This window comes from Camelus dromedarius, chromosome 2 (genome assembly GCF_036321535.1).
Source record: "Camelus dromedarius isolate mCamDro1 chromosome 2, mCamDro1.pat, whole genome shotgun sequence".
Lineage (NCBI taxonomy): Eukaryota > Metazoa > Chordata > Mammalia > Artiodactyla > Camelidae > Camelus > Camelus dromedarius.
This window is the reverse complement of record NC_087437.1, coordinates 62,760,090-62,779,804: the sequence shown is the minus strand read 5'-3', so window position 1 is coordinate 62,779,804 and position 19,715 is coordinate 62,760,090. Positions and strand designations below refer to the sequence as shown.

General features: G+C 45.8%; 1 protein-coding gene across 18 annotated transcripts in view; it reads left to right on the top strand.

Annotated features, from left to right (window-relative positions):
* Positions 1-19,715, top strand: part of KALRN (kalirin RhoGEF kinase) — a 608,090-nt gene that overhangs the window by 495,098 nt on the left and 93,277 nt on the right. For 6 of the 18 annotated variants that reach the window (XM_031454545.2, XM_031454538.2, XM_031454542.2 and 3 more), the window contains exon 1: positions 4,513-4,714. The exons of the other annotated variants lie outside the window; for them this stretch is intronic. In XM_031454545.2, coding sequence (XP_031310405.1) covers positions 4,630-4,714 — 85 coding nt within the window. In that variant the 5' untranslated portion in view covers positions 4,513-4,629. Of the gene's footprint in view, positions 1-4,512; positions 4,715-19,715 lie in introns of those variants that run through there. 18 annotated transcript variants of the gene reach the window in all.

Sequence of the window (19,715 nt, the reverse complement as noted above, 5' to 3'; positions counted from 1 at the left end):
ATCTCTAGGCCTGCACTGGGGCTCAGATGCCATTTCTTCTGTCTCTGGGCTGAGCTCTCCCTAAGAAATGTGGATAAACACTGTGATTTTTTAAAACTCTGTTCCTGTAAATCTGAAGAGAATAAGTCTAAAGGAAAAAATCGGACATATATCTGTCCATGAAAAGGGCAGATGCCTGAGGTTACAGCCTAGTGTTCTTGACGCCCGTGACTAGCTTGGGAGAGGGCACTAGCCGTGGTACCAAGCCCAGCATTGCGGTGTACCTGGCCCAGCATGTCTGGAGGCTGAGACCAGCCCGAATTCTTTGGGGTTCACTGTTGTGGAAATGGAGATGAGTTCAAATGGACACAGGGGTAGGTAGAGAGCTTAATTCATGTAAGACAGACTGACGGGAGGCATCAGTGAAGACAGACTCTGTCAAAAAAAAGAATCAGACTTAACTGTCTGGAAGTCAGGAACACTCTAAAGGTATTGCTCAGTGGCTCTTAGCCTGAACTTTGGGAGTGGGTGGGATGGAGTTGGAAAATCCTGAAACTATAGATATTCAACTGTCTTATGCAAAAAGATGTTTATTTGGCATGGGGTGGGGGCTCAGATAAGGTCCAGAGATAGATAAAGCTTTGAGGGGAAAGCATATCTAGTTATTCAGGTGCTATCATCAAACGTCTCTCTCACCCACACACAGTATACATCTTTCTCTCATCTCATCTCTCCTCGTGTTGGCTTTATTCTTAGGCAGTGCCTGCCTATATGGTTGTTGCAAAGTGGCCTCCAGCTGCTTTAGGTTAACATTCTACCAACTGAAAGTTTGGGAAGGGGTTGCTGCTTTCCCAGTAGTTGTAGCTAAGGGCTCACGGTTTATGACCACTGGCTGAAACGGAGTCACGTGTCAAATCTGTACACAGTCCCTGTAGCTGACTGGCCAAACCCAGGTCACAGGCCCATCCTTGGAGTGGAAGGTGAACGGAGGGAGGATGTCAACCAAAAACATAGTCTGAGAATGCAGAAGGCCTGGGTCCTCAAAGAAAAATCAAGGTTCTATTACAGAAAAGGGGGCACAGATTGCAAACTGATGGGAAGAAATTCACTACACTAGTGGTTCTCAAAGTGTGGCTCCTGTACCAATGACATCAACATCACCTGGGAACTTGCAGAAATGCAAATCCTCAGGCCCCACCCCAGACCTACTGAATCAAAGTCTGGGAGTGGGGCCCAGTAACCTGAGGTTTAACTCACTGTCCAGGTGACTCTGATACACACTCAAGTTGGAGAACCGCCGCACTGCACCGATGGTTCTCAAACTATGCTGCATGTTACAAACATCGGGGGAGCTTTAAAGCACACTGATGCCCAGCCTCACCCAAAGTAAATTAATCTGAATCTTGAGAAGGATTAGGGGGTTGGGGGAGACCCAGGCATCAATGGTTCTTAAACTTGGTTCCAACCTGGGAACACCCAGAGAACCTTAAAAAAATATTAATGTCTAAAATTAGAAGAGCTTCCTTGATAATTCTAATAAGCATCAGTGTTTAAAAATCATTGCCCTACCCTTCCCTCTCAATTGTCCAGAGGACGTTACCTTAAAACGCTGAGTTGTAGGTTAGAGGATTGAAGCACTTATTTTCTTAAATCCCTTCACTCAAAACTTGGTCAGATTTCTAACACTGATTCCCTTTCCTTTCATGTGCACCTTCATGTTGGGTCTGTTCTAGTGGCTAGCTCCACAAGGGCTGCGATTGTTTTTGTTTGCAAATGTGGACCCAGTGTCTAGAACAGAGCCTGTCACATAGTAGACAAGAAGTGTTCGCTGAGTGAATGAATCTGCCTGTAATCAGTCAGTGTCCTAGTAGTGTTCAAGACCTCCTTGCCAGGTTGTAGACATCCCTGGTCTCGTTCTGGAAGGCACATGAGGATGGCAGTGGGACTCTTGGGCTATTGATGCCTAGCCAGTTTCCTAGATGGCCAAAAATGTGCTGACCATATCAACTTAAGATGGGCAGGTGTTCCTAATGGCTTTATGCCTTTAAGTTGAGAGTAGGATGGATTCCTGGATTATAAGGACCAATGGAAACATGCCTAATGGATCCTCTTCATAGAGACTAAGACTACTTTAGGGTCTACTGGTACTCTGGTTTCTTTTTTTTTAATTGAAGTATAGTTGTACAATATTATATAAGTTACAGGTGTACAATATAGTGATTCACAATTTTTAAAGGTTATATTCCATTTATAGTATCAAATATTTGCTATATTCCCCATGTTGTACAATATATCCTTGTAGCTTATTTTATACCTAATAATTTCTGCTTCTCTGATTTCTGAAGTAAGGGCTGGATCTTCATCAGACATCTAATTCAAGCCCATTTCTGCAAGATGATGTCATCAGCCTCTTGCAAAGGATTATGATGGAAAGATGATCCAGTGTCACCTGAACACAAAGGCCCAGAGGAAGGTTTAAGTAAAAAGGGAATTGGTTACTCAATTCAAGCAGTTTTGAAGCATCTTTGAATTCCTACCTGAATACCCCCAAAGTATTCAAAGAGGTGGACTGGGTGGGTAGACCCAGTGTTGACTCTTGTATCACAGCACCCATGCAGTAGATCACAAGCAAACCAAGTTCACTTTTAGAAGGGCTGAAGGTCCTGGCCATTTTCTGCTCTGGGCTTACAAGAACTGCAAACAGGGTGTTGTCTTTAGGGATGTGGAAGAGAGAACTAGACAATAGTACTGGTTGCCATGGGTCAGAGCTAGAACCCGGGATAAATGTGATCCTCCAATAAGTCCAGCTGGCAAGATGAGACTGAACAATAGTCAGGATGATCAGTGAATTCAGGAATCTGGGGTATGGGCTGCATGAGCAATTTGAACTTCTGTTTCTTTGTTTCGTATGTGGAGCACCAGGGGCACATTTCCTGCTCAACAGTGAGATTCTTAGAGAATTCTTGACAAGAGAGGCCATGGGTTGCAGTGGTAGACCTAGAAGTTAGATTTTGACTTTTGGTTCTGCTGTTCCTATGGGGGGAACTTTCTTAGAGTTTCTCTTTAGAGTTGAACCATCAAAGCCTCATCATAATTCATTCATTCAGTTTCTTATAAGGCTTTTTGGTGTGGATAAATGAGCTAATGTATAGAAGGCAATTATGAAACTGCTTGGCACAAATAAATGCATAATGAATGCTATGTATTGTTACTTGTGAAGTTGTACTACTGTATTTACTGAGCACCTACTGTGTCCCAACCATGTGGCAGGTGCTGCAATGCAGATAAATAAGGCACAAAACCTAACCATGGGTCAGACTGAGAAAGGAAGCCCCAAACCTTGGTAACTTCCAAACACCTTGTCCTGTGGCTGTCTTTCTTCCAGGTGGGAATTGAGTGATCAAACTTCTGTTTTTTATTCCTCTCACAAACTTCCCTTTTCTTCTGATGAATAGGCTCTCTCTACTTTATAAGTGCTGTATATTTCCAGCAATACTTTCTCCTAAATCTGGACACAAAGGAATGGGAGAGATGCTTTGTGAGTGATAAACACAGTGGTTCATGGAAAGGTCCAGCTGAATGTGGTCCAGGTGGGCTTCTTGGGGGACAGGTGGGGATATGAGCTTGGCCTTGAAATATGGAAAAGACTTGAAAAGGAAACAGGGATTTAAGTAAAGGGATGATAGACCTCATGGGCATAGTAGTGGAGGTGAGGGGTGAATGGAAATCTTCCACTACGAGTAAGGTGTCTGTAGTTTCACTCACTCAACTGGAACGTCTCTCTAAAACAGCTCCTTCCATGGACATGTCTTTGAAAATTCTCTTAGAAATCATATAATACAGGAATTCATTTTCCTTTATTTATATGTTTTTTTAAATGAGGAAACTGAAGATCAGAAAAGTGAAATGACTTGCCCAAGTTCAAACAACTAGTAGGGGACACAACAGCTTTGAATTTCAGTTTGGTGGTTTCCAATGTGGAGTGCTTTTGCACATCACTCCATCCTGGAGCTGATAAAAGGGGGAGGCACTATTACCATTATTAGCATCAAATATTAAAAAGAAGGAAAGAAAAGGGAAGGTGAAGGTGTTTTCAGCACAGAGGGACTGTCTATGTTCGGAGGCTGAGGAGAAGGAGAGGGTGAACCTGTTAGGGAAAAAGCGTCATGAACCTTCTAAATCTGTTCCTCTCCCTCCTCTTTGGCCTCGTGGGGTTGTGTGTTTAAGCCAGAGCTGACTGTGGAAGCCTTTGAGGAGAGGAGGCTGCACTAAAGGAGAAGCACCTGTTTCGTGCCGGGGTTGGGGGGCTGTGTGCGACCGTCCTCCCTTCGCTCCCCCTGCGCGCAGAGCCACAGCCGCGTTGCATAAGGCTCTGGGCCACGCTGCCGGCGGGCCTCGGGCGAACAGCTGGACTTTGGAACTCCGCCCCAGTCCCGCCCTCCCCGCCGGGCCCTTCCCCGCCTCCTCCCCAAGGTGGCTCCGGCTCCCAGAAAGTCTGAGCGGCGGCCGCCGTGCGGGAGAGGACGGCGGGGAGGGAGGGACGAGGTGGCAGCTGGCTTCGGGGCCGCGGCGCCGAGGTGGCCTGCCCGCCGCGCTCCCACCGCTGCTGGCGGCCCGGGCCATGCGGGAGCGCTGGGGCCGCGCGGCAGCATGAAGGGCGGCGACCGCGCCTACACCAGGGGTCCCTCTTTGGGGTGGCTCTTTGCGAAGTGCTGCTGCTGTTTCCCGTGCGGAGGTGAGTGGCTGTCGGCGTAGGCGCCTTCTTTTCAGCCGAAGCCTGGGACGGCCAAGTACGAGGGAGGGATGCGGGGAGAGCGTGGGGTGGGGGAAACGGGGGTGGGGCGAGGAGCGCGGCGAGAGCGAGGAGTTTGCCGGCAAGTCGGCTCATCTCAGTTTTCTCCGCGCGACGCGGGTTCGCTCGCTCTCGGGGAGCTTCTGACTTGGATGCAGAGCGGCAGTTTGGGAACTCGGTTACTTATCAGCGACTTTGGTTGTCTGGGCTCCAGCCTGCAGGGGGGTGGGGCGCGGATGCGGGGGATGGGGAGAGGGCATTCAGCTGTGCGCGTCCCTGTAGTGACAGAGTCACACTTTCCTGCCCTCATTTACATATGAACCTCAGCCGCGGAGTAACAGATGACTCCTAGCTACAGGAATGTGTTTGACACTTGTGTCTACACCAGGAACTGTTTTTGCCAAGTGACAGTTTTCTTTTGGGACTGGAGCAGGCTTTTCTCCGCCTGGGCTTTGGCAGGCCAGCATGGGTTTGCAGCTCTGGGCCGGAGCTTGGCTCATTAATTAACCAAGAACTCTCTATGTACCCAATTAGGACTGTATTTAATTATTCTGCTAATTTTAATGTCGTTGAGGAGACTTGCAGGAAGTAACTAATTTCCCCTAAATCAGCCTGCAAAAGAAGGTGGTGAGAAGGTGGTGAGAAGGCAGAAAGAAGGTTATCAATGTGTATGTAGCCTCTCCTGAAAAGGAAACTGGAACCTTCCTAGACAGAGTTAGCAGATGTTTCTAACGCAGTTCATGTCACTTTAACACCTCAGCTTGGAGGGAGATTGTTTCTGTGTTGTTAGAAGTGAAAATACAGGCTCTCACTTGACATTTGCCCTTTTAAAATTTAACCTATTAAGTCTCTCGCCTCCAACCCCATTTATAATGCCCCAGTCTCGGTACCCATCCTTGCCTAATAAAGTCCTGATGGCATTTTCTCTTGGACTTCCTGGTGAATGAACTTCATTCAAGTGATCGCCATCCTCTGTGCGCCCCCCTACACACACACACACACATAGCCCTGACAAATTCTCCATCCTGAGCAGATGTAAGGCTGCAAAAACTAAATCTAAAGAACCTTTCCTCAAGTCATTAAGGTTCATAATCCCAGCATTAGATTCCTTCAACCTCTGCATTTAACTAGGACAGCCTGGAGCTGTAGTAATTCTGGTTTTAATTCTAAAAGCCAGAACTCAGGGGAGAAAGAATTTTAGGAGGCCAGGGACCCTCACAAAAACCCAGACCTAGTTCAGAAACATTCAAAGCCAAGGCTGGGAACTAAAGGAAAGGGATATTAAAAGGGAGAGGAAGCAGGAAATGGCCAAAGGGACTCTGAGTGGGTGGGTTTGCCCCGAAGGCTGGCTGCTTTCATGGTGAAGGGTTTCCAAGTAGGATTTCTTGGGAGTCGTTTCCTGTCCAAAGGCAGAATGCAAGGACTTGGGCGGTGCTTATCTAAGGGCCAAGCAGCTGCCTCCTTGAGTCCAGATGTGTGGCAGCTCCAGCTTCCTTACAGAATTTAATTCTCCAGGGGTCTCTCAGCCTTTGCTTTGTTTGTGACTTGCCCTGGCCATCCCTTCCCTCTATGCTGCCGAGCGCCTGCTGGGCCGCCTCCTGCCTGCAAGACTAGAAAAGCTGTGGCTGTAGGCTCTGTGGCTTGGAGAGGGGGTGTTCTGGAGCCAAAGTTGGAGAAGACCACCGACCCTCAGCTGAAAATTGAGGGAGGTAATCAGCCCAGGCAATTGAAAGCAGCTTAAAAGAGAAAAGGAGAGTAACAAAGGTGGGTGCCACTCCCCTTCTCCCGCTTTACTCCTTACTCTTTCCTAGATTTAAAACATGCAAAGATGGAAAACTTGGGCTCAAAGCTGAGGAAGATGGTATGGGAGATGAATTAGCTACCCTGGGCAGGGTGATAGTCTCTGAGGTGTTGGGCACTGCTGAGGCTCCTTGAGCCTGCTCTAACAGAGGAGTTAGGGAGTTCTGAGTCCCCACCCAGCCTGAAGACATCTATTTGGAAGCAGACTGAGAAGATAAGGTCTTGTACTGAGCTTGAGTGCACTGTCCAGAGCCCCAAAACTCCATAGGAGGAAGCTTGCCCAGTTGCAACACAGAGAACTTAGGGAGGAGGCTGAGAGGCTGATGGGAGTGGAGGGCATCTGTACCAGGGACGGTCGGCCTCCCTTTTCAGTTAAACCAGTTTCTCTGGTTGTACAGACGACTCTGAAGCTCATGGGTCAGAACCCACTACTATGGTTCCCAGGTCAAGGGGCCTTGACTCACAACTGGCTTCCAATCACTCAGCATTTAAAGGACACCTCCCTTAAAAGTCTGAGGAAAAGGAACGAAGAGGCAGTGGAATGTTCTGGTTATTTTACCCTCAAAGCTAAGTGATCCTGGACTTGCTCTGGTGAATCCCAAGCAGTTGTAATTGTTAACACTAGAGGGAGAGTCAAGGATTTAGGGATGTACCTGTATGGCCTTTAAAGATCACATTTGAGAAAAATGTGGACAAAGTTAGTAGAGAGCTTGTCTTTTGATTTGGAAAGGTAAGGAAGGAAACTCTAATGTGTCCTTCTGATCTAGTTTTTGATTCTGTTGTGTATGGGTGTGGCAAAGGGGTTTTAATAAAAATGATCTTCCTTCCCTACCTTGAAATTAGTCTTGAAAGGCAGGAAAACTGAAAAACAGGGGTAGAATGGAAATAGAGATAGGTGAGAAGGAAGGAAGACAGCAAATACATTTATAACTGGCTTTTTGGAAGTAAAAAATAGCCAAATGTGAGATCACGGCATGTGTGTGTCTGAAGAGTGATGAATTATTGATGTCACGCTCTGGGGGATGTTTCAGGATGGCTCTGGCTACTTAGACTTCCTCTCCACCTGAAGAAGTGGGTCCATTCTGGATTCTTCTTTAGTGGTCTTAAAATTTTTCAAGGCACCTTGTTTCCGAGTGATGAAAAGGATTTCAAGTCACCTGTAGGTTGCTAAGTTCTGTTTTGCAGGCTGGAGTTGGTGACTTCTTAGATCCCGGAGCCTGGACTGTTTTCTGACGTTGGTAGGTGGAAGCCAGTTTTAGAGCCTTTCATTTTCAACTTGTAATTAAGTTTGGGTATGTGGACAAAAGTCACTTCTTGGAATCCTTCCCTGACCACTGCTCTCCTCTGCTTCTCCACAGTGCGCATGGGATTTATTTATACTTGTTTGCTATTGTACCATTGTCCTTGCATCTCGAGTCCACGTGCCATGGTATCTCCCCATTTAGACTGTGAGGCAGTACCTGGTTCAGGAGGCTGCGTATCTCAGAGGTAAAGGAAGGGTTGGTGCCTTGCCCAGGCTGAGTCCGCCAGCAGGAGAGGTGCTGGGATCACATACCCGTGGCTCTTCCCACTGCAGGGGCAGTTGGGTTCCAGCGTGAGTCAGACATCACAGGGTGTGGGTAAGGGTTGTGGGGATTCACAGGGCATCCTAAGTCCTCCTCATCTATAATTTCTTTTTTTTCCCCTACCTTTTCTCAGAGTCACTAAGCAGGAACCTTATGACTTAAAGTGAATGGCCTATGAATTAATACAGCTCATTTTATAAACTGAATTTAATGTGTGAAACCATGACACCAAGTTCCTTTAGAAAGGTATTGGTAACCTCAAGGAGGAACCCTTGTGACATTCACTTTTGTTGACCTTAGTTCACCACCCAAGGGACAAAAGCCTTGGGACCTTGATGCATACATACCCTTTTATTTCTTTATCTTCCAGGAAGTACCTTTACCACTATGAAAATTGAATTGACCATTTTGCATGCATGCTTTTCCAATGTATCTCTTAGTCTTCTCTGCCTCCCAGGGATGTGCCCTTATCTGGGGAAAATTTCCACATGTGCATACTGTTCCCAACCTAGATCCCATGCTTTTCTCCCCATACCTGATTCCCCATAGTAACAGGGATTTCAGTTATGACCTGGACAACGGTACTGCCTGCCAGTCATAATGCAGCCTAGTGGAAACAGGAGTATATGGATTTGGTTGGGGTGGGGGAGATTGGAAACTGAAGCCAAATATCCCTCCTCTGGTACAGCTGTGGGTCCGACAATCGTTGATCACACTGTAGGCATGTCACCCCAGTGGTTCCGTGTGTTACAGGTTGATAAGTCCTAACCTGAGATAAAAAGATAAGAATTCCAACTCCATATCTGTGTTTTTATGCAAAATGAAAGTGTGTGTTGGGGGTGAACATGGGGAATTCGGTTCCGAGCCCAGACAGCGTCGCAGGCTGCCCTCCCGGGGCGTAGTGTTTGTGGTGTTCCACTTCACGTGCTCCCCGTGAATCTTGATGCTGCGCTCTTCTGCCTCACAAATGCTCCCCAGGCTGCGGAAGGGCCACTCCTTTTCAGTGACTGTGAGTGGCTGCACGGCCTGCCCTCTCCTTCAGACCAAACCCCAGGCTTTTCCAGGCCCTAGAGAGAGCATGGGCTTGAGAATGGAGGGCGCTTCTCAAGCAGAAGGGGCTATATCCTGGGAAGTTAGAGCTGGGTGCAACCTTGGAGATGACTTAATAGATCTTATTTTCTACAGGAGGATACAGATTTGGCCACTTAGTAGCAGGGTCAGAAGTAGAGCCCTTTTGCTAGTGTTCTTTCTTCAGCTCCATGATTGTCTTCCTGGGTCTGGGGTTTCTCTTACTTTGGACAAAGGCAAGGCTGACCCAACTGAGAAGGGTAGAGGCTGACCCGAGCCAGAACTTGGGCATTGACTGTGGAATGACTGACCTGTGGTTCTGGGGGTGACTGCATTGCCTGGAGCCATCTGGACCTGGAGCTGCCTGGTGTGATCTGAGCACCTGTTCTGTCCCAGGACCACAGAAGGCAGAGACCGCAGCCACATCCCTGTCTCTCCCAGGGTAGCTTCTACACGTTGTTCTTAGTAAATATCTGCTCATGGTCACCCCTCTGGTTAAATTTAATTCCAAAGGTCCCTTTTCCCCCTTTCTCTCTTGTCTCTTTTCATGAAGTGTACCCTTTCAGGTAGAAATGAATCAATGTAATACATTCCTGCCATTCCATTTTTGAACGTCACTGGTTTTTATGTAACACACAGTGTTTTAATTCATTTGACAAATGTTTATGTGCTGACTGCCCGCCAGCCCTGCGCTGGATACAGGGGAGAATGGATGGGGGTCATAATGGCACTGACCTCATTGGGCTCTTGTGAAGATTAGTTAAAATAACATATATAAAGGGCTTAGCATAGCCCCAGGCGTATAAAGTGCTTTAAAAGGGTTAGCTCCTAATGTTACTGTAATACTAGACACTGAACCATCTTCAGGGGACTCCCAGCTAAATATCTGTGGGCCTTCTAGGTTGTCATATTGTAAATCACTTTCCTAAGCAATGTAATGGTCTTGGTTCAAACCATTGTCAGCTGTGCCTCAATTGTGTAGAGTTGTCAGTGTGGGGAAAGAAAGCTTGTGATCGAGAAGTATGATAGGGATTTCCTTCCGTTTTTATTAAGCCAATTAAACATAAAAAAGCCTGTAACACTTCTAGTATTAGAATCACTATGGTTATGTAGAAGATCATTTGAAAGAAGGTGCTGGCAAGATACCCTAAGTGTCTTCGAGTTAGTCTTCTTGGAGGGGAAACACAAGGTACGACGACTGGAATATGGCTGCGTTAATATTGAAGTTCAGCTCCTGAGAACCTCATGTAAAAGAGGGTATGTAAAAAGATACCACTTCTTGGCCTGCCTCTTGACTTTGTCTAAGAGTCTAATGAGAGACATTTTTTCTGATCACATCAGCCCACTTTTGTTGCACATTCATGTGCAAAGCTTTGCAGGCCTTCTTCAGGCTGTTTTTGCCTAGATAAAAATCATGACCTGCTGTCCGCAGCAGCCCCCAAGGTTCCAGACATTTCTCTGAGGTTTGGCCAGTATCTTGTTTATTCCTTGTAGATGGGAGATGTGGGTAGCTTGGCTCCCCCGCTTGGGCTATTCAGTGACTAATGGAGTTCCTCCTTTGAGGTTGACAGAACCTTCTGTGTTACAGTTCCTGGAAGGAGGGGAGCCCTGGTTACACCTGCAAGGCAGCCAAGAGGTAAAAGATCAGAGTGACAGAACAGGTCGTTTCACATTCTTGCTTTTCTGGAGACCACAGTGAGGAAACTGGCAAATTAAAAGGAAGGGAAACCCCTTCTGCTGCTAGGTTGAAACAGTACCTCATAAAACATCTCTGTTCCCATATATCTGCTCTCCTTGGGGCAGGATTAGTTGTAGGCATGTGTTTGTTTTCTTCCAGTGCCTGGAAGTGTAACAGATTCTGAGGACATTGCCAATTTCTGCCCTCCAGCCAGTAGCATCTCCATTGTTGCCCCCAGGGAGGAAGGGATATGACCTTTCCCCATCCAAAGGGGAACCAAGCCTCACTGTTAAGAAGAACTGCGAACATCTCACTTCTGCACAGATTTTGGATCTCATTCTCTCACCCGTGTGGTGCCTCCTTCTCTTCCTCTCTACGTAGAGCTGAATTTTTCCAAGTGTGGTTTCTCCAGAGAATGTGTTCGAAATGCAGGTTCTTGGCCCCATTGACTCAGAAACTTTAGGGTGGGACCCAGCAGTCTGTGTTTTAACAAGCCCCCCCCCCATATTTTTGGCTTCTTTCCTCTCCACCGTCCCCACGCCTTCCTCCTCCCTTCCCCTAGCTCCAGCAAAAGTGGCTGTAACCTAAAGCTGCCTGCTTCTCAGGGATTCTGCTTTGAGAAGTGGTGGAGGACCGTCCTGTTCATTTTCACTTGCCAGGCAGGGGCAGAAATTAGGAATCACCTACATCCTTCCTGAGCCCTGCAGCCCCCTGAGGTGAGGAAGGGTGGTTGTGGCATCTTCCTTCCCAGTTAAGACTCCTTCACTTTTATGTTTGTTTTCCTCAGACTCTTAAAGCTAACTATGCTCACTTCAGGAAAAATCAAAAGTTCTGCAAACAAAAAGACCATAAAAACATAAATTTAGTAGCATCCTAACCACCTAGGAACAACTACTTAACAACTTGATATATTCTTTTTTATATGTTTACCCCCTTTTTTATATGTTTACCCCTGCATTTCCAGGATATTTTTAATGGCTGCAGAGTGTTTCTTTGTAGAAAAGACTTGAACTTGACCGTTGTTGGTATTGATTTAATGTAATGGCTACAAGTTTGGTGGGAAGGGATGAGGAAGAGCCCTGGGTTAAGATACAGATCTTTCCAGAATCAGACTGTACAGACAGATTCTTGTCCTGGAGTTCACGTGTCTCTGCTCTCTACATCTCAGCTTTCTGGGAGGTATGATTTAGGTAGGGGAGGGGTACAGCTGACCCCTCTCCCTTGTGAGACCAGTGTGCACGGTGCTGCAGCTGCTGGCTCCACCCCCTCAGCCTTTTCTTGCTTGTGTGGTACTAGGAGTTTCCTCACTCCTAAGGCTTCTAATTGTGCCCTTGTCTCACAAGCAGATCCAGGATTCTTCTTTTTCTGTTTTTGAGACATGCCTCTGAAGATAGGTCATTTTAAAATTACTGTTATTGGGTAAAACAGCCTTGATTATTTTTTTTCTGCCTAGCTAAATCATACATAAACATTGGGAAAACATTGGGAAATGCAGATAAATGAACATAAAATCCCATTACCTAGAGAGAGCCGTATTAATATTTTGAATATATCCTTTTAATTTTTCCCATGTGTATTTTTTTTCTGGAAATATGATACAGTAGTGTTATAAACTTTTTTCACATACTAAACAACTTCCATGATGTTTTCATGGATCCATTCAGTGATATGTTGGGGCCAGCCCGGCTTATGTTGGGATTGTTAAATATTAAGGATTCTGAGAGCAGACGATGTGGTAGCTTGAGATCAGCCAATCAGAGGTAGGAGTATTGATACTGGGGGAGTCACCCGACACCACCAATCAAGGTTTCATGCTTTCTGCGAAGAGCTGGTTTATCAGCATACCACTAGGTTCTCATTTCATCATGTGTAAATATGGCTTGTTTTCATTCTCACCCTCCCTATTTTGGGTTGTTTCTAATTTTGCTAGCAATATTATAATAACCATTCTTACAGTTAAGTCTTGGCACACACCCGTAACTTTTTCCTTAGGATAAATTCCTTGAAGTTTCTGAATTAAAAGACATCCCAAATCTCAAGACTTCGTTGTTACCAGTTACCCTCAGTTTTACACCTTTGAGAGGAAGAGTGTACTGTTCTTTATTTAAAGGAGATTTATGAGAAACCTCCTCTGGGACCAGGAATTTCATGTCTCTCCTATTGTTTACTTCTGTTTACATTTTCTGAATTAACTTAATTCTTTTTATGTAAGGAAATACCCTGGCTGAAAGCAATTAGAGTCTTAGGCTCCATACTGATCTCTGGGGTGTAAAAAATTTATTCTGTAGTTGTTCCGGACTGAGAGGCAATATATCGTGATGATTAAGTGCTTGGACTCTGGAGCCAGAGCAAGTTTGAATCCCAGTTCTGCTACTTACCTGTGTGACTTTGTGCAAGTTACGTAAACTCTTTGCCTCTGTTTCCTCATCTGGAAGAGGGAGATGATGATAGAATCTAGTTGCGAGGTTTTTACAAGACTCAGATTGGTTGACGTATGTAAATCCCTTAGAACTGGCACATGGTGAGTGCTATGTAAGTGTCGGATTATTATTAGCATTAATGAGTATATAGAAGTCTCTGTGGAACTGTGCCGACTGTCACACTCAAATGATTTCAGCAGTTCCTTATAGCATGAGAAATTGAGCTGAACTTTTTTTTTGTATCAATCCCCAAATATTTGAGTACCATGTGGCAGGTGTTAGACTAGCAAACATAGAGAATTTAAGATGTTTCCATGCCCCCAAGGATCTTGCAATCTAACTTGGGAGCTACCCCGTAAGTGTGAAATGGTAAATAATGACACCCCCCCCCACAAAGGAATATAGTTGCTGAAGACAATAAAGGAAAAATGCTTGAAGGTCCTACCTGATTTCTAACTAAAATAATTATGCAGAAGCTGACAGGATCACAGTGACCTGGGGTGATCTAGGAGGACATCTCAGGAGATGTGGGGTTCTCTCTGGGTCCTAAAGGGGTTTTTAAAGGGCTGAGTATATAGTATGAGCAAAGCAGGGACAAGCAGGGCACCACAGAGGAAAGGTTAGACCTTGCCTTCTCCATCTGTGCTAATTCTGCAGCCACTAGCCATGTGTGGCTATTGAGGACTTGAAATGAGCCTAGTCCAAATGGATATGTACTGTAAATATAAATTACGTACCAGATTTCAAAGATTTAGTACAAAAAATGTAAAGTAGATCAATAATCTTTATATTGATTACATACTGAAATTACCGTATTTTGGATATATTAGGTGAAATACAATGTAATAAAATTCATTGCACCCATTTTTACTTTATTGTGACCACTAAAAGATTTTAAATGATATAACATTATATTAAATTATATAATTTTATTTTTTATATAATATACGTGGCTCACATTTGTGTCTTGCATTATATATCCTTTGGATGAAGCTGTTTTGGAACTTACAGTCCATGATACATTGATGTGCCAGAGTAGAAAGTTTGTAACTCTGTATCCTTTCACCCCATTCCAGGGCCAATCTGAAGGCCGTCCTCGCAGCCCCCTCCATAATTCCAGGAGGATGGCAGTTGTCTGATGCTTAAAGAGGCCCACAGCCTTCTCAGCTGAAACTTTCAAGAAAAGCAGTTATACATTTTCCTTTCTGAGCAGTATATAGGAAACAAATGGGGCTGAAATCACAAGTTCTGCTCACAGAGCTCAGACTAGCCAGCTTTTAGGAACATAATGAGGGGAAGCCCCGAAAAGAACAGAGAACAGGAAGAGAGTAACAACGCACTCCCAACTCTAACCCTCAGCTCACTGGCTTCACTCCAGCACTGCCTCTTCACATGACATAAGAAGCGTGGCTGGCCTGCATGTCCCCAGGGTCTGAGGGATAAAACAGGGCTGTGTGGCTGGGCGGGGGGAGCCTGCTGCTCTGACTGGGGACTGAGGTCCAGAGGAGACACAACTAAGTGGATACATTCAGCTCCTGCTTGAACTCGGGCAAGTTTCATTTGGTCCTTTAGCTGAATGCCATTTGAGTGATTGTTTCATTCTGAGCAGCAGTTTTCATCCCATCTTTGTCCTCCTGAAGCATCACTGAGTGACTGGCTGAGGGCAGCCCTTTACAGGCCATTGGAACCATCTCCCTATTTGTCTCGAGAAGGCTTTGTATGCACGTATTTGTATGGTTTCATAGAACACTAGAATTTTACAGCATCTCAGAACATAAAGATCTCAGTTTTATCCATGTGAAGAGTACTTGGGAAAAGAGGAAAGACTTGCTTATACCTTTAGAGAGAAAACAGAGAAATGTAGAACAATCCTGCCCTTATGTTTGGGCAGATGGGGAGGGTAGAAGAATTGGATCAAGTCTTCCGAGAGATCCAGCTCTTTGGAAGGAATCTAGGGGCCAGGGATCCCAGGGAATCAGAAATCACTCTCGGGTTCCTGAAACTATGTCCTAGCCCCCTGCTCTAGATTTGCTCCCATGTAAATCTGCCCTACAGTGGCCACCTGCATCCAGTGTTTCTAAAACTCTAGAGGGATGCTGGGGGAACTTTACCACTCTGAAATCATAGCTGGATTCCCAGAACTAGAGCTGAGGACTAGGTGCTACTGATCCTGATGAAATCAGGGTCGACCCCACTGGCCCAAAGTCTCCAAGCAAGGCCAGGCAATACAGGGACCTTCCTCTGACCTTCCAGACCTGATGTGAAGCCAGGCCTGGATAGCCAGTGTGCTCCAGTCTAATCAGGTTCCCAGGAAGCCTTCCCAGACAACCCAGGGAGGTCTGTGGCTGCCGCAGTAGTCTGGAGCCTTACCCAAGGTCTCCTGGACTGGTCATCTCTGACTCCTCTGGGACTCGGGGATGATTGGAAATCACAGCCCGTGAACAAAATGATGGACATGGCATTGCCCTCATAAATTTACAGTTTAGAGGAGGTAGCAGCACATCTCTCTCTCTCTCTCTCTCTCTCTCACACACACACACACATATGCAGATCTTTATAAGTGTCCTCAAAGGATGCTATGAGACTATCTCTTGGAGGGGGTGGGGAAGAGGTAGAATTTACACTGGGGCAATAGGGACCTTGTCTGAGGAGCTGATAAGTACCAAAAGTCTTGTTCCTGCCATTCTCCTGGTCCCCAAATGGGTATCGTTTGCATTCCAGACCACATTTAAAGAGTCTTTCCAAAAGGTTTTGCTTACACATCATGGAAGAACACAAGAAAGTAGAGTAAAAGAAGCATAAAGCCAGACAGCTTTATGAAGTTCACGTTTCTGGTACCTTGCCTGAAGCTGGCTTGCTTCCAGTGCTCCTGGGCCTCCATTCTTTGGTCCACAAGCACCTGAGGAAGTTCTGCTGTGTCCACAAAGGCTCATGGCTGAGGCCCTCTCTTCCTGATGCATGACCTGAGTCCCAGAGAGCTGTCATATTCCTACATATTTTTACACTGGGATCCAGGTGAAAGGGCCACATTCCCATCCACTATTACTCATTTTTGTCTCCCCGCCACGTTCTAGTTTCTGCTCTGAGGCGCTGCCGCCCACAGCTGCTGCCTCCTGCAGGGATACGCCCCCAATCATAGGTGGTGACTGGCTTCAGCTGAGTCTGGGTGACTCGGCAACGTTGTAACCTTGACTCTACAACATGAGGGCTATTGTACTCAGTGGCCTGAGACTTTTCCCAGTTCCCACTCCACAAAGGGATTTAAAAAACAGAGATTTGCTTGGATTCTGTGTGAAAGCAGAAGACCTCAGTAACCTTCTGAGGTTTTTTTCAGCCTTTCTAATTTTCAAGTCCCTGTTTCTTTGTGCTTTGGTTTGGAAATTATACCCCACTTCCCAATTTAACTTATGTCCTGACCACCAAATAGTGCTTCCATTTGGAGTGTAGTCAGCCAGCTCTCCCAGAGTGTCTGTGGATCTCCTCAAACAGCCAGTTTCCCGGCTCCTGCCCAGTGAGGGGGTCAGGTCTAAATTTAACTGTGACCTTCTGGTAGCACACGCCAGCGAGGGCTGCAAGAGCATAATCAGGGCTGGCCTGTTCTTTGGTTCTCAGGCACACACCTGTGTGTGTAGGAGTTAGAAGAGTAGGTAGGCAAGGCTCCCCAAAGGCCAGGTCAGCCCTTGGGGAACTTCAGGGTGGGGAGAAGTATAGTGATCCCAAGTGACTATTGGCGTTTATCCTAGCCTGGCTGGGTCCCCGGGAGAAAAAGTCAGCCAAATTCTCCACCCTCTCGGTTTCCTCCCACTATAAATTATCAGTGACGTAACTCACCTGGATTTGTAATTACTGTGACTTCCTGCCAAGGTAAGTGCCACAATTATGTGTTCACTCTTGCCTCTTATTCAAAAGTCACCAATCCCACATTTATGGGATACAAGCTGCACACTGTATTGTATAGATTTAAGCCGTTGTTTGGATGTCTGGGATTCAGCTTTTTCTGTATCAGTGTGTACGTATCCCTGAGACAGGCCAGAGGCAGTGTCTGTAATTCTGTTGGTGGAATAGCCTTGCCCATTTGTTTATACTAAACATGTGTAAATGTAAAGCATTGAAATAGGTTTAGTTTGTAAAATATCACTCATTATAATTTAAGCATACCGCCAGTGTGTATTTATAGTCATGATTAGCATACTGCCCCATAAAATTCGTACATACATTTGTGACATTTTTAGAGTGATATCGGATTATGACTCAGATCGGACAGCCTTATTTTTCTGCTTGATCTCTAACAAACAGAGACAGATTTGGAGAGGCACGTTGAGTGCATGTGTCTTTCCGCAATGCCCTAGTTGCAGTTGAGAGGAGAACCAGATCACAGAGCTGCCGGAGCTGGGGTTCCAGCACAGTCTGACAGTGCCCAGGTTAGTCTCACAACGGGGACTTGGCTACAAAGGAAACATGGGCCATTTTGCTCTCTTGTGCTCATCTGTCATTTTCTGTAAGTAGACGAGAAGGTTTTGAGGGCAATTCTGTAGCTCAGATCTCTAAGGGAAAAACATGGATTAGCGAGGTTCAGAGTGAGTCCCCGCCCTGGCATTAGCGTTTACTAAGTTACGTTAGTCTAGTTACTTAGCTTTTTTATGCTAAGGTCTCCATCCGCACACCTGAGAAAACCCAGGTGTTTATGGGAATGTGTGTGTATCACCTAGTATAGTCTTGGCGTGCTGGCACATCGAATGCACTCAGTAAATGCTAGCTTATGAACAATACTATTTTTTCTCATTATCAGATACTTCTCTGTCGTATAGGGCAGTAGTTTTAGGTGGACCATTCAGTGAGATGGAGGATTATTGGTTATTTTTCAGTTTTCCAGGAAAACAAACTTGTAACTGATTAGGCCTCTAATTGCTGGCCTTTTGCCCAATTTTTGATCCCTGTTCAAAACAGGTTGCCAGGACTAGGGCTAATTTAGGGGGACACTTTTTCTTAAAGAGATGAAAGGTCTCTTCCCTGCACCCAGAGGCCAGTGTGTTGGGTTCCTGAGCAGTTCCTCGGCAGGTCACTACTGAAGACCTTTATATCTCTTTATTAGTTTAGTTTGTGCCGTTACCCTGTATTGATGTCCGAAGTTGATCATCTTGGATGTTTTCCTTTAATGACTATAATTATCTGCTGTGCTCTGGTAAATATCTGATCTTCCATTTAAGGCTCAGAAATTTCTATTCTCTCATCAGCCACCAGTCAGAGCTTCTTGTATTCAGGAACCATGTTTATCACTTTTAGACAAAAACAAAGAGGCTTAACATTTTGGATAAATGTATTATTGGTTAGGGTTAATGACTTTTTCCCATAGTGAAACTCACATACCTTCATGTTTGGTGAGAAGGAGGAAGTCAAAAGTCTCCAAAATTGACTCTCTTTGGGCCTCTCTGTGTCAGGCCATGTGACCATCCTTGACTTTCGATCCCAATGGCCCAAGGAATAAAACATTCCGGCTATTTTAGGACCCACCCCTGGGGTGGAGGTGGGGCTGGAGATTGAGCTGGGACAGAGTTTCACTCCGCAAAGCTGGGAAACCTGGGGTGCTCTTATGAAGGGGAAGGAAAGAATTGGGTGCTGGGGAGGCAGCCAGCAGGCATCCTTTCTGTTGACTGTAGGCCTCCTGATCTAATGAGAAATCGTGGTGAGTTTAAGGACAACTGAAGTCTCTCTGCCTCTTCTGTTGTATGTGCTCAGAGGACGCATGGCCTGCTCGGCTAGAGGAGTGAGGAAGTTGTGTGCAGGGGAGGCCTGACTTGAAGGGTCACTAGGCATATTCATCTAAGAAGCTGGGCAAGGGAAAGAGCAGGGGGAAGGGCGTAGGGTCCTGGATGGAAATGATTTACCCCGTGGTACTTCAGAATCCCCTTTGTTCTTCCCTGGGGAGTCAGTCGACACATTTCACATCTGAGAAGACTGAGGCTCAGACAGATTAAGGGATTTTCTCAAGAGCAGCTGGTTAATGAGTTGAGTTCTGGTTTCTTCTCAGTATTCTGCTCTCTCTCCCACTTACCCTGCTGCCCAGCGAGGGTCAGATCCCTGTGTCAGGTTCTGTATTTTTTATTACTATAATGGAATTTGGAACAGTTCCATTTTGTGTCTCTGAAAAGATGGGGTAGATTAGCAGTTCCAGAAGCAGCTTTTTCTTGAGGGGCTATTACTTTTATTTGCATATATAAACCCTGTGCCGCCAAAGCTCTTAGCATAAGCATCGCCTGGCAAACACACACACAGACTTTTATACCCTAAATAGCAGGGGCCTAGAAATGTTTGTCTACTTTTGCCAACATCTGACTGATTATCTTTAACCACAGTCACACTTGTTTGTCTCTTAAAATAGAATTGACTCTCCCGGGGAGGCTGTTTCTGGTCGT